Genomic DNA, 15830 nt, shown 5'->3' with positions numbered 1-15830 from the left:
TGTAAAATGTACCGTCGGCTCTGCCGTCGCGAGCCGATCGTTATACTTCAAGTATACGTAAATATATTCCCGTAAATATATCCTCGTCAATAAAATCGCGCTCGCCATCGCGCGGGATCGCAGAATTTTTTAATTTACGTTCCCGGGAAATAGTGAAGATCGATATTACACGGCGAATTAATTAATAATCCGCCGATAATGATTCGCAGGAGTCCTCAAGAAATGGGATTTTACGGATTATTCTCTCGCCCTATCTCTCTCTTTAAATTCGGCCGCTTTTGCTGAGCGGTTTTCGCTCCGAAATCAAAATCCGAGTCGCGAAGAAAGCGCAACTCGCGACGTAAATGCGGCCGCTCTCGCACGCGCGAGCTTAAATTATAATGTTGATAATGATGATTAATTTCGGTACTTAAGTCTGGCACGCGAGACGATACTAGACGCAGAATAACAGGTTGCCAAAGGTTAACTGCTCCTTACAGAACAAACTTGCGAACTCTGCGTCACACGAAAGAGAGAGAGAGAGAGAGAGAGAAACCGGGGGAATTTCGGCCGCTGTGTACGTACAAATGAAGTCGCATTAAATCGCAACTTCAGCCGAATGCCATTTCGCCGATTACATCCGCTTTAATTTCATTTGAAGCGCGCTCTCGCGCGACTTTATTGCTTTAAAGCTTGGCGTATCAAAAACCGTGAATCCCTCCGCGAGGCCGCGAAACCGCGCTGATTCATCGGTTACCGCGAATCGCGTCCGAAATTTCAGCCCGAAATGATCCCTCGGCTCAGCTCGGCGCGTTCCAGCCTCCGGAGGAGGAGGAAAACGTAATTTCTGAATACCTCGTCGCATAATACACACACACACACACACGGGACGTGTGCTGCGTTTAATGCCGCGCGTTCGGTCCGCCAAATGAAGACCGCGACTCCTTTCCCAGCCGGGCACTTTGCTTCTTTTGCGGTTTCACCTTCTTTCCCCGTCGTCGTCGCGCGATACCTTGCCGGCGAACGTCAGCCGGCGCGCGGTGAAGATTTCTGTTAAAATTCAGCGTTTCCGCGCGATGACACATCGGAAATTTTTGCAATATCTCAAATCGCGCGTCTTCCGTTACCGTCCGCCCTCCTTGCCTCGTCGCCGTCGCGGCAGGGTCCGCCTCTCCCTTGATCCCTCGCTCATTTTTCTCTCTTCCTCTCGCCGCCTCTCCTCGTTTTCTCCTCATGCGAGTAACAGCCTGTATTCCCGGCGCATCGCGCTGTCGCGATCATGTCGCGCTGCCACCGATACACCGTTGCTGCAATACATGCATATCAGATAGGCCGCAGGGGCCCGACGTGCCAAACGGCTCGCGCGAGCACGGCCCGGGACCTTTCAGGGAAGTCCCTCGTCGGAAGACGCGCGTATACGAGGAATTTGCCGTGAATCACCATGTAACAACATGTCCGAGTACGTCAGAGCTGCCGGGTGTGGAGCAATATCGAGGATTCCACCCGGAGAAAGAAAGAGGAATATATATTCATCATAGACCGGCCCTGCTTGACCCTGGTTTATCTGCAGCTTCCTGACGGCAGCCAACGGCGACTGCTCGTGAAACGTCTTCGTGGAAGATGCGGCGAATTTCGTCTATTGACTTCCTCATCAGAATCTTGTTCCTGTAATAATGTGAAGAAAATAATTAGAGTCGAGTCATCGAGCGCAAGGGGAAGGAGAAGACACAGTCATCGGCTCGAAACTCTTCGGCCGGATTGCATGATCTTGCGTGAAGCGAAGATACGATCTGCGGAGAATCGGTAGTAATGCGCCGACATAGCACTAGGGGAATTGAAGTCAGTCGGACTCGAATTTGCGTTCCGTTATTGTTATTCCATTCTTCGGGCATAGTAACCGAGTCGAAATTTCAGTTCTACGTTAAGTTTCGTTCCATATTAAATCCTCAAAGGTCTTGTATTGTATTCCTTTTGATGTTATAAATGGGAAGATATTTCCGTTTTCTCTGCTTGAAGACTTAATGTAGGATTTCAAATTTCCCCCCGGAAAATCTAAATTCCTATTGTAGAATCAAAGAAACACTATTACTGCCAAAAATCTTCTATTGTGCGCTTTTGGTACTACAAATGCGAAAGTTATTACCGTTTTCTCCACTTGAAGACTTAATGTAGAACTAAAATTTTGGCTCTGGAGGATTAAATCCCTTGTGTAGCATTAAAGGAACATTTATTGTGATGGAAACTTATTTCTTCACTTGAAGACTTGATGTAAAACTAAGTGGACTTGATATAGGACCAAAATTTCGACTCGAGATTGGCTGCGTTCAGCGGAACAAAGTGATCAGTAAGCGATTAGTAATTCCTAGACAGCACACAGTATTTATAAAATATTTTCAAAATATAGATATTAAATATCTTATTTATTAAATATCAAAATGTCATTATGTACAAATATTCAAAAATATTTATAATAAATATTTTTCATAAATATATTTTTGAATAATTATCATTTATCGTTTATAATAATCTTCTTTATACCTGACTTTCCCGGACACTTGAATATTTACAAAATATTTAATATTTACATTTTGAAGATATTTTGTAAATATCGTATGCTGTCTGAGTTATTGGTTTTTACTATTAGATCCCTAAATTTACATGAATTACATTGACGAATTACTTAACCGTTGTACAACCGTTTTGCTGAACGCAGTCATTGAAAATTAATAATTAATTTCCAATTAAGCGGGTTATTTTTGAATATTTGTATATTATGACTGTTGCTTTGGAGTATCGTTGCCGATTCATTAAATTATCAGCAATCACGAATATTCAAAATTAATTACAAATCAGCCTCTCTGATGTAACACTAAACAAATATTCTCTAAGAATACAAAGCTTTTAAGAGCCAAATGCTAGATGTATGTGCACGAAATTTATTGGAAACAACTAATTACAAACAATTCATTACAAACATCCGTCCATTTCGGTTCCGGTTTGAACTCTTTTCAATGTATTTCGCAAATTAATTGCACATACCGAAGCGTGAAAAGAGATAATTAGACCATATAAGTGAATCATGTTCATATAAAAATGAATCCAAAAGTTGTTATTCTTCGTAAAATTATATCATTGATTTCAAAAACGGTGGTATCTAGAGCCTTATTGCCAACGCTAATTTCAAACACGAATATTTACAGATAATACTTCTAACTGGAAATTTTCGATGTCACTATACTCAGGAAATGGGACAGCATTGAGTCTTTTGTACTGAGAGGAACGAACACGAAGACGATTCTTCTTTGACCGTGACCGTTAAGATAGCTGATCCGTGACAATATTGTGAGAAAAGTAATGATCAATACAAAATGAAGAAGCTCGACAAATCTGTACGCTAAATGTGTTATTATTTATAAACACGATTTATGATATACAGCTTTGTCACTAGCAAGAGAATATTAGAAAGAGTTAAATTTACATTTAATTAATATTTAATATTTTAAAACTTGTAAAGAAATCATCTTTATATATCAATGGTTTGTTTTTTTATAGCTGAACTGGCACTAGTTCAAGAAATTTACAGACCCATCGAAGCGTATGAAACGCACATACAAGATTCTCACGCTTCAATGTACGTAATTTTCTTGAACTAGTATAGCTAAGAATATATCACAAGTGTATCCTGATAGAGATACACGAATGCACGCTACTAGAGAAATAATCACGATGTCGAATTTTTCCATATTTTTTTTTTGTATTTCACGCATCTCTGTATGTTGATTATAGATTTTTAAGATTATTTTACCATTTTATTTGTAAAAAGCTGCCTAATCAAAAAGCACAAAGGGAAATATTAGCGCGTACAATATCGCATAATTTTTACGGATTAGCCGTCATATACTCCAACCGTTATCAAAAATTGTGTACTTCATATTTCAATTTTTGGAAAACTCAATGATCAACAATCTTGTAATTTTGTTATATCCATTTAATGTTTCTGCAAGAGACTCTTTTACCGTCTTCTCGGCTTTCATTAAAAATGTAAGACCAGTTTGGTTGCTAAAATTAAAAACATGATATCAGAAGTTGTTTTTGTGCCTATGATATATGTAAATAGTGCTAAATTTAACTTCAATTATCTCAGCTTCGGTATGGTCAATCTTTTTTCTAATTTTATATGTATGTAGATCATGTTTCGATAAATAAAATTTGAAAAGGTTCCTAAGAAAATAAATAAAAAATCCAAAGAAAATGAAATAAATGTATGGACCAACTACTTTAAAATCTACGGGACGGGATAGATAAGAAATTTGATAATAAACGGGATAGATTCACGAGCAAGAGATTGAAAGGTTAATTGTGTTTAATTATAAGTTAGCAGATACTCGATTCAGACTAATTTGTAAAAATTAACGCCAATCAGAATTTATTGATTCATCGAATAAATGTTTTTAGCGCTGCGGAAAAGGAACTCTATATCAACTTTCTGTAACAAAAGGACAAAAGAATATTAATTCAAAAGTTCCTCTTTTGGTTGAAATTCAAAAATACAACGTGGATTCAAGATACGAAATAAACGAACGCTACAATGTGATACACGTTTTATCGATCTGATGCAACAGTGAAATATCTTTCAACGTAGACTTCAAGACATTCCGGTAATTCGGACGAAATCGTGTCCTCTACAGATAATGCAATACTTAGATGTTGAAACAAAAGAAACACGTGGTAAGATATACATATTTCATTACTATAAGATTCGTTATTGTACACTAAGAGAAAAATATAGTTATTTTCGAGTACAACAATGTCTTTTTTTCATTTTAACTACAAAAATAGTAGTAGCAACATGCACATAAAATTATTGTCACTAACACTATAGTAACACTTGCTAGAAAAATAGTTTTCTCGATTACTTTTGTGGTTAAAATGAAAAAAGGATATTGTTGTCCCCGAAAATAACTATATTTTTCTCTCAGTGTAAGATAGTAGTATGTTACCTCAGTGTAAGATAGTAGTATGTTACCTCCGCTATTTAAAGATATGTCGACATTGAATTACAGCAATATATCCATTTTATTCTTTTTGTCTTCAGTGGAAGATTCATAAAGACAACAAATAGATAAAATGACATAAAACACGAAAAAATTATACGTCGAGATATTTCACAGAACAAGTTCTAATATATATGGAGATATGGATTCTCAAAGTCTCGTCGCTGTAGGTTTAACAGTAATTTCAGAAAATTCATATATAAGAATCGATACATTCTCGAAGCGTACTTGAAATTACTTCTCGTAAGCCGATCTTTTCAAAAGCGATTCTCGCGTTTTCGCGTCGTTTAGATTCTGGGAGATCGAGGAATTGTGAGTATGGATATTTGGAGCACAGTCTTAGGAATGACGGAGAGTATTCACTCCGGAAGATGTAAGAAACTGAAAATTATAGAAACTTCGATTTATTTTAATACTGTTTCGCCTCTTCGTAGCTATACAATCTCTTATAGAAGTAAAAAAGTATTGCGCTTGATATGGCATTAGGATCTTACAGTTGTATACCATCGAGTATCGCTATTTCATATTAATACTGTTCATCTCTTTTACATTAAATTCGTATACCAGTCGAGGAACAAGTCGATGTGCGAATTGTCTAAGATTCACCGTGGTGGATTACTAAAGTGCACACACATAATACGTTTTGGTCGATGAACCACGCACGTCGACAAATTACCATCCAATTATCATATGCAAATTTCAAGGGAGCAGAATGTTTTCCGCTATTATCGCAACGTCAGTTCCTACTTGCGTTACTACTTCGCCCGAGTAGCAGATCACTCTGTTACCAATCGCTCGCAAAGTAGCCGCGTTGTACAATTATAGGTGGAAGATTTATGAGATAAATAAATAAATAAATAAGATGTGTAAATGGCGGCAAAAATAAATAGATAAATAGATGGAACGGTGCGCAATGTATGCAATAAATAATATAATAATAAATAAATGATATATGATAGCATATATATATATAAGTATATATATATATATATATATATATATATATATATATATATATATATATATATATATATATATATATATATATATATATACGTATAATTATATATATATATATATAATAAATAATTATACATATATAATAAATCATGTTAATAATAAATAGATAATTATCGCGACAGGCCGTTCGTGATTCATTCTTGTGCGATGGTATCGATTGAAACGCACGTGATGAACGTGCGCGCGAGATAATTGCATTCGGCCGCGTGTTATCGTCGGTGGAAGCGCGCGATCGGTCTCGGCACTGTTGCCTGCGAGATCAGCTGCCGATTGTACGTTTTATCATATTATTTAGCAACACGGACGTGAGAGGATCTATAAATACCTAGGCATGCGATAGTTATTACCTATTCCTACGTAAAATGACACCAACACTCCTATCCTTCTAACGTCAAACGCCAAGTAAACCTATTAAATTCCCGGTAAACGCGCGTCACTAGCCTCAAACGAGTTCCTACGTGCGCGCGCACTCTCACACACGCGCGCGAGTAAGTGACAAAAACAGAAAAATATATCTGTTTATTTACAGATCCGCCGATCGCGACTATTCGCCGATAATAACATCGCTATCGCTCGTCATCGTCCGTCGAGACAACACGCCTGGACGTCCGTTCTCTGCGTGAAATTATCACCGGTGCGCGCCGGTGCAACACGAGATCCGTCCTCCACGAAAGACGAATGTCAAAATAGTGTATTCTCCGCCTCAACATGACATCTGTCATTGCCCGCGGTTCGACGGAGAAAGTAGCTCGATGAACGCTCGATGACGGATCATTACTCCCGATTGGCAACATTCTCTTGGATCTATTCGCAGAGGCAAATCCGAAGGGATACTCTCTACACACAGAGAGACGGCAATCACTGAGCGCTCATTGGGCTACTTTCTCCGCTTCTCTCCGCAGCTATTATTGTCATCATCATCACCCTCGAATCGTCATCCGCCTTCCTCGAGAGGTCCTCCTCTTCGGTGTCAGTAGTAGTTGGTCGTCTGCTCCTTGAAGACCACCAGATGGGCGCACACGCAGCCGACGTAGAGCTTCTTGGTTCGTTGTCGTTCGCTGCTGTCGTTGTCGTACGACACCTCGATCTCCTTGTACGTCTGTATGCAGCAGTGTGTGTTAGTGCCGAGGCAGCTGCTGCCCGCGTGGTTGCACTTTACGTGCTCCAGCACCTTGGGCGTCCTGTAGGGGTCGAGTTCCGACTCAACGGTGTAGTTGCAGACGGACTTGTTCTGCACCTCCCTGACCTCGTACTCGTAGTACTTCTTCAGGGTCTCCTCGTGCTCCAGCTCCAGCCGGACCGCGCGGGCACTGTTCAGTAACTTGCGATTGTTACCGCTGTGCCGCTCCGCCTTATGCAGATGCACCCTCTTGGCGCTGCTCGGCGTTCCCTCGTACTCCTCCTCGTCCCTCGTTCGCTCTTGGTTATTCCTCGAGACGTGCCGGCGTCGGTGAATCACCGGCGCTTGCACTTCCACGTCCTCGTACTCCGAGCTCGGGAACGAGTCCGATTGAGCCTCCAGGTATTCGTGCCTCTGCCGGTAGGCCTCGTGATGCCTGGAGCGATCATCTCTGCTCTCCGGGTGTTTCGGCAGTAAATTCACCGACATCGGCCCCTCGTGATACTCCGCCCGGGAATGACGGTGTCGCCGCAGACTGCCGCCTTCGACGAGCGTGCCGAAGATGACACAGGTGAGGAGAACGGCCAGGCACAGTCCGACAGTGGACACACTCATTGTCGAATCTTGTCCGGAAGGACGCTCGAAAGTCGGGCTCTCTCTCTCTCTCTCTCTTGCTACCCCCGATGGGAACAACGGGGGAGGTCAGGCGATTAAGGCGCTTCAAAGAGACTCACCTCCTCGAGCCTTCGATTATATATCGGTCGACGCTTCTTCCTCGAGTATCGCTGTTAGCGCGAGGACTATATCGAGTTTCCTCTGAGGTGCGCACGGTCGGCGCACACAACGTATCGCTGCGGTGAGAAGGATGACGCAACCTAATCCTGAAGTTTTGCGGACGGCCCGCCGTTCGGCCGTGTGACGTAAATTCTAAGTGTCCCGCTGCCGACTTGACCGCTCCTCGGCCGCGATGCCGAATGATAGCCCGTGACAGTCGCAGTCCAAGTTCGGCGAGCAGACTCGAGCCGCGCGAGAGAGTCTCGTTTCCCCCGGACGGATTCCTCTTCGGCGGGTCCAGCCGTGCGGCCACTAAGTTCACGCGCACCTCCTCGGGGCCTCTCTACGTGCACCGCAAGAGAAGCCGTCGTCGTCTCTTCGTCTGGATCGTCTCGCTTAATGGCTTGCTCAAAACTGAGTATTCCTTGATCCCCGAAGGACTTTTTATCCTGCCGGTGGACGCGCACGTGGGTGTTGTTGCCCCACTTTAACGGGGGCTTGCGCGTGCCGATGTGATATTGTGAAGTGACTAATCGCCCCCTCTCTTCGTCTGCACCTTGTGCAGCCCCTCGGTCGGGGCCCCCAAGAGGAGAAGAGTTTCTTCGCTGGCTCGCGCGCGCTCTCGGCTCCTTCTTCTTCTTCTTCCTCGAGGATAAGGTGCCCTCCTCTTTGACGTCACCGGCTCCCTCTCGGCGGACGTCACGTCGGAGCGCTCGTTCCCGCCGCGGGCTGTTCCCTTAAACATGGATCTTAACACTCCGCTGTCCACCTCGGAGATCGACGTCACACGCCACCGGTATGCCCACCTATAGCGGAAAAAGCGGAGAGGCCGGCGCGGTCGGCCGCTCGGTGCTTCGCGGAACACCGTCCTCGGCGAATTCGCGTCGTCTTCTTCTCCTCCGGCGGAGTCCGGCGTTAGGAAAGGACGATGACGACGATGATAATGATAAAGACTATGATAACCGTTGTAACGTTGAGAGACAATCGTGCAATAACGAAGCGTGCTTAAGGAGGGGAGGGAGTTTACTTCGAAAGTAACGTAACGCCTTTCCCTTTTGCCGTTTACGCACGACACATTTTCCCGCATTGACGTACGCTATTGCATCTCATCATTCCTTTGCCGACCGACGAGAGAGAGAGAGAGAGAAAGAGAGACCAATGGCCGATCGCACGCGAACCCACGCGCCTGCCGATTATCCGAAACGGAAATTCCTCCGGGGGAAAGTATTCCTGTTACCGTTTATTACCGTTTAAGCGTCGGTTCTTTCCGACACGCGTCTCTTTCGCGGAAAATGAAGCAACAACCACCGGACTGGGACGCCGGCTTGTGTCCTCTACGTCACTTCGGAGTCCCGAGAAGAAAATTAAACTTTTGACGCCTTTTGATCGCTACCCGCGCAATATTTCGTCGAATCGGAACCTCGATCGGACCTCACGATCGAGATCTTGCCGTGTTGCGACGGTTTCATCGGTGAAAATATGAAATTAAATCGTCGCTAACTGATATCGGTTAAGTCTTTACAGCGTAACGAGAGGAGAATGATGTGAAATGAACAGAGAGAGAGAGAGAGAGAGAAAGAGAGATTGGAACACGACGACGGTTACTAAAAAATTGAAAACTGTCGTCTCCTCGTGAAAATATTTAAAATGGCATTTATACAAACGCGGTTTATACCCATACCATCGCTCTCCCTCTCTTGAATAACACCATGGTGGCTGCCGCGCGCGTTCGCGTGAGCCAGTTGAAGTGGAATCATCAGGCGCTCGGGGGTTCCCAGACGTCTCTTTCTTTTTAAAAGGTCGGGGAACGTGTGCATCATGAAAGCGCTCGGAATCCTCACTAACTTCTACCATTTACCTGCCGTTACTTCTTTTCGACGAGTGTGCGCGTACGTGCGTGCATGTGCGCGCGTCTGTACGTGTGGATATATTTAGGTACAGAAAAAAAAACTCGAAACTCGTCCGCGTGCATATGTATGCGTGAAAAAAAATATATATAAATTATATACTATTAATTCGTTCGTTACGTGGAAACATAGGTAAGCATAATATTAAGATTAGATTTCATAACGTAGTAAAAGTGGTACAGAAAATGCGACCGAAGACATTTTTCATGTGTTCTCGTTCGGCGATTGACTCAAATTGGAATTCTGTCAAGTTTTCAATCTCTCAATATCCAAACGTATTGACTTATAATGAACGTATTGACTCATGGAAGAATTTCACAAGAGAACTCCGAAGTTAAAATATGTTAAAATCGCTAGAAGCGTAAATGTGAAACATTATTTCGGCCTTTTTCCATATTCGACATTCGATGCGGCGGCTAATGCATATCGGGATACCGGTATATTTTGAAATAAAAAAAAAAAATCAGGCAAAAAGAACAGCGAGCTATTTTCGCAGAAACTATCCTCGATTTCGTTTCGCAAATTAGAAATTTAATTTACACGAAAATAAATGGATGTTTACTTTATGCTAATGCTGTTGTTGTTTGTATATTCAGATTCTCGAATTCTACGGATTCCGTCCGACTGGAAAAGGAGCAAAAAACGAAGATGTTGACGGCGTCATTAAAAATTACAGAGTCGAGTTTAACAGCAGACTGGTTATTTTCCTAAACAATTAAAACGGACTTATTCCAATGCACGACTCGATTTGTTTTGCTCGGATACTGATCGATACTTTCTGTGCGGCGACAGTTTAATAATAAGGACAAATTAATTAGAGAGGCTCGCTTCATCAATTCTCGCATTACGGCGAGATTTACGCATTACGGACGAGGAATCGCGCAATTTATATTCAGCGCATTTCGGATTCTGGGACCTGGAATGTATGTACGATGCGCACACCTTCTCGTGTGAAGAAACCCCGGGTTCGTTTTATTCATGAAATATTCGAAGCGTTCCGGAAAATCCCACACACACACATACAGGCCATCAAATGCAACAAGGAGATAAGACAATATATCGTCGGATAAAACTTTGTAATTACCCGTCTTATCTACACGAATAGATCCGCCGGGAGATCGTATCTCGTGGGAAAACTAGCATGCGTGCCGAACTTAAGGACGGATTGCGTGGCGACCGCACAGGCTCTTCCGATGCACTCGTCCATCGATAGCTGCGGATGATACGCCTTGAAATATGCGAGCGCGCCCAGAAACGCATCTCCGGCACCCTGTTGAGCAGGCGGTCTCGTCAGCAAGCTCTCGCTCTCGACGAAAACTCGTAGAAAGTATCCCAGAACCCGTTATAGTTGTTACATAATAGCGCGACGAGCTCTCTAAACTTCCTCGAGGAGAGAGATCGGCCTTGAGGATTCGTCACAAGATTCACGCGAACCGCGATACTACGACGGTTCCGGGATATCCGATGTGCGATACCTACGGTAGTATCTACAGCTTGAACCGCGACAGCGGGAATCCGTGCGACGTTCCTGCTCGTTTTCGACGCGTACACAGCCCCGAGCGACCCGAGGGTCAGTATAATCGCGTTGCATCCCTCGGCCAGGAACTTGTCCGCAACTTGCTGCACATTTGACAGATCAACGGGTCGAACGCCCGTCATAACTTCCGCCTACAAAAGCGTGCACGACCTTTTGTACGTCGAACGTTACACATGTATCACGGGAAAAGAAATTAGCTGCGGTAGCTAAATTAGTTGTCACGGAGTGTACGGACATCTAAAGAACCGTCCACGTTGGAAGCGAGCGGAGGGTAAGTAAAGAGCATCTACACGGAGAAAACAAGTTTAGCCGGGAACAGCAAATTATTAATATAGCGGCGGCAATGAGATTTGTTACACGGGAGAAATCATTTTCATGTTGTGGCAAAACGTCTTTGCGACAGCGATAAAATTCAGTCGGCATGATCGGATTATTTTGCCGTCTATATGTTCAGCAAATGGCAATTAATACCCTTGGCAAATCTTTCCGCTGTCCAAACAAATTCTTTTTGCCGTCGCTATATCAACGAAGCAAAGCAAAATTTTCTTCTCCGTGCGTTTTACTTTATTATTGTAGACGGTCCCATAGAGTATTGGTTGATGGTAAGGCAGTAGGGAAGTGGAGATCTATTTAGAACCATTTACAGCCGTAAAGTAAGACGTAAGCAGTAAGCTAATTGACCAATCGCAGTCGATTTATTTCTGGAACGTATGAATCCAATTGATCAATTGTCTTCCTGCATATTTTACGGCTATCGCAGACGGCCCTTTCCATTCACGCAACGGTGTTACGCTTCGTTCCGTTGAAAAGTAAACTCTCTTACCCCCTCTCTGATCCCGCAGTCTTACTACCTCCAACGTGTAGACGGTCCTTAAAACTTTAACAGCTTGAGCAATTTTAATTGCCGCAGTAGCAAGCTCTTTTGCTGCCGCGGCAAACGTATTATCGTAAATGACACTTACAATAGTACGTTTGCCGCTGCAGCAAAAGAGCTTTGCTACTACAGCAATTGAGATTGCTCGCGCTGCTAGCTAAAGTCTCAGGTGTCCATACGTTACAACTAATTCACCTGATTTAACTGCTGAAACTGATCCTTTTTTTCCCCTTTCCTCATATATTCGATTAATTTTCGCGTGCGCACGCGACACGCGTCGTTACGCGTCCTCGGTTACCGGGTATTCCGTGGATATCCCCGAAAGGGCCGGTTTTCCGTTACTTCGGCCAGGAACAATATTGCCCGATTGTCTACGCACCTCAGTCTCGTTGACGCAGAAAATATCGCACAATTGCAGGATTTCCGGATCGACGCTCTCCATCGCGGGCGCTCCGTTGACAATCGACAGTCCTGTTGCGTTACGTTTGTGTTGAGCACGCACAACATATACATCCGCAGCTCGGAGCCGTGATATCGCAAGTTGCAATTATAAAGAGATAGGCGTCTTTTTTTTCTTTTTTTTTGCAGGAAACGTGCGTCTGAATAACGCATATCATTTTCATATTTACAGACTGTAATTGCTGTGATATTATGATAAATATGCAAGTAAGGAAAGGTTTAACGTAATACGGATAATATAATAATACGGATGGATGGGTGTTAAAATAAGTGTTAAGAGTGTTAATGAGGGTTAAGAAAAGCTTTGTACATCAGGCCTCCTTCTTGGCATTGTATAGCTCAAGTAATAAATCTATATATATCAATTTTATATTCACTCCTCGCGGTACAATAAAGCGATATCTAAAATAGGCGTAATAAGATATAACCGGTAATAAATAAATTGACCAATCACAGTCGAATGTGAGAAGAACAATCGATTGTGATTAGTCAATTTTTTACGGCTTAAGATCCCAGAGTAATTGCTGTAACTGTCCTTGTTTAATGACGTCAGAAGCGAGAAAACGCACACTAACGTTTTTTGCGTTATACTTTCAAATAAAAACAACGTATCCACAAGATGCAAACTTCAGCAAACTTGGAAAATTGAACGAACACCGTTCCTTTACTCGAACAATCAATAAATAGTCTTAAAATTAACATTGACAAAATCGTGAGAAAAAAAGGTTCTGTATCGAATCAATTTTGCGACTATTTATTGATTGTTCGAGTAAAAGAAAAGTGTCCGACCAATTTTACAAGTGTGCCGAATCAATCACAAACGTCATTTTGTGGATATATTTTTTTATTTAAAAATATAACACAAAAATTCTTGGCACGCGTTTTCTCGCTTCTGACGTCATCAAACAAAGACAGTCGTAGCGACTACTTCGGAGTCTTAAGGCACCTGCAAAGCTTATTGCACCTATTGTAGACAGCTTGTAGATAGCTTAAAGTGTCAAATCCATATTTTTTTCTGAAAATCAAAATCAAAATTTTGTTTCTTTCTGAACTTGCGATAGTTTGGCTCCGAGAGATGCAGACATTAATATTTCCCTCCTAGTATGTGTGTAATAAAAAAAAATTAAAGAAGAACGCACCATGACCGCGGTGTAACTTTAGCGCGTGCAACGTGGTTTCCAGCGGAGTCTCAAATTGACACAGCAAAACGCTGGCATTTTTTATCACATTAACGGCAGAATCCACGCATTCCGGCGTTAACGATTCGTTTGCGCCTAACACGATAACGATACTGTTCTGGCCTGAAACACGTTATCCGAAAAAGTCATTGGAATTATCTACTAAGATTCTAAAATTATTTTTCAGCCACGGAAGGGCACTAGAATCATTTCACTAAAAAATTTGACTAATGTTCCTCCCCATTTTCCGTATGTATTCTATTTGAAATTGTTTGAAAGTTACTGTACACATTTGTCTGATGTGTACAGTATAACATAGTTTAAAGATATTCTAAAAGAATTTAATCTACATGAAATGACTACAGAGACAAAAAAGACATACCATCCTCGGCAACAGTAATGTGAGCAATACCACTGTGTTTATCTTTTTGTATCTTCACATGAGATGTGTCTACATTTTCCTTTTTCAAAATCTCTAAGTACTCTTGAGCGAACGTGTCATAACCTAACTGTGGTGGAAACATCAAAACTAAAATTAAATTCTAACATAATTACATATTTAGAGAAAGAAAAAGCAAACTATAAGCTTTCATACTGAGGCTACAAGCACAGTAGATGCGCCAAGTTTGGCAGCAGCTACACACTGATTGGCACCTTTGCCACCGTATTTTTTTTCAAATCTAGTCCCAATTATTGTTTCACCAGGCTTAGGCAAGCGATGAGAGAAACTAGAATAGAATTGAACGATTACATCATATATTGTGGTCCCTGTACTGTGTGATGTAATCATAACCAACAATCTCAGTAGTCAATCTAACAGCTTATCGTATGAAATTTCTTCTTATGTGTACGAGAAGTTCAGTTCTTACTCACCAAGTAAAGTCGATCATGCATGAACCGACAACGACTATCCTTGGAGTCATATTTCCTAATTTTTCTCTTTACAATCCACTGACAACTCCTAGACTATTAATCTTACGTTCTCAAGTGGTACTGCTACGATTACTAAGTAACAGAGACGAGTACAACCGCTAACATCGGCACAAAGAGATACGCACATACATGGAGAAAGGGGCAAGTCGCGTTATCATCGTTTATTGCTTCATGAGTCAGCCGATTCAGGAGGCACTATCAGTTGGAAATATTGTTTGCTCGCGATTTCTCGCAATTCCCGATGCATCGCGTGAACGCTTAAACGCGTGTTTATCGCGGACTGGTAAAAAATCGTTAGTCGAAACAAGGCGAATGTTACAATCTATTAACTCATTTGAATCGCTGTGCGTGATCGTAACGGGTAAAAAATATATGTATACGGTTGTTTTGCTAGAAACGTTTACCTTGAACCGGGAATAGGTTATTTTTAACGTTTATTACATCAAGAATAAAATTACACAGGGTTTGTCAAGACAATTCTTACGTCTCACACAAGGAAGGAAGAAGTTATTCGGCGATTCACTGTAAATTAGGCAGAAGGGCGAGTTATTAACAGCTGCGAGGCACGCAGAAAACATTTTCAAACATCGTCACGAATAATGAGAAACAGGTAGACGCGAATGTAGCTGAGGAAGTTTCGCTCGTATCGTATTCACATCGTGCACATTGAAATCCGGTTCATATTAGGAACGTTCACTCGAATAATGATGAACGATTCGCAATTCGTAGTTCGAGATGAAACTTGATAAGTACGTTTAGATTATGTGACAATTTAGGAACGCTGAACACCGGTCGAGCCGTCAGACTTCCATTTTGTCAATCGTTGAATGATTTTAATTTCCCGTTCCTACGACTATTCTCGGAACGATCATCTCATTGGCTGTTGCAATCTCATGAACACGTTTAAGGGAGAATTCATCCTTGATAGAAGAGCAGAAGAACAGCAACCAATCAGAACCAACGTTGGTAGTAAGCAGTAGATAAAGCAGAACGCT

At 42.2% G+C, this 15830-nt stretch overlaps 1 protein-coding gene across 2 annotated transcripts; it reads right to left on the bottom strand.

Moving 5' to 3' along the window:
- Nucleotides 1–10800: 10800 nt before the first annotated feature.
- On the bottom strand, nt 10801–15616 carry LOC106744936 (ribokinase-like). 2 transcript variants are annotated; one of them, XM_014620112.1, is made up of 8 exons: nt 15320–15616; nt 14776–14907; nt 14498–14630; nt 14285–14411; nt 13864–14025; nt 12645–12736; nt 11334–11522; nt 10801–11124 (listed from the first exon to the last, which is right to left on the bottom strand). In XM_014620112.1, the coding sequence occupies exons 2-8, from the start codon at nt 14823–14825 to the stop codon at nt 10948–10950; spliced, it is 930 nt and encodes a 309-aa protein (XP_014475598.1). In that variant the 5' UTR covers nt 14826–14907; nt 15320–15616; the 3' UTR covers nt 10801–10947. The 2 variants fall into 2 exon arrangements, with proteins under 2 accessions (XP_014475598.1, XP_014475597.1); XM_014620111.1 differs by lacking the exon at nt 15320–15616 and having other exon boundaries at nt 14776–15245.
- Nucleotides 15617–15830: the final 214 nt, after the last annotated feature.

This window comes from Dinoponera quadriceps, unplaced genomic scaffold, assembly GCF_001313825.1.
Source record: "Dinoponera quadriceps isolate SergipeBrazil2010 unplaced genomic scaffold, ASM131382v1 scaffold1432, whole genome shotgun sequence".
Taxonomy (NCBI): domain Eukaryota; kingdom Metazoa; phylum Arthropoda; class Insecta; order Hymenoptera; family Formicidae; genus Dinoponera; species Dinoponera quadriceps.
Note: the sequence above shows the minus strand (reverse complement) of the source record. Positions and strands in the feature narration are given on the sequence as shown.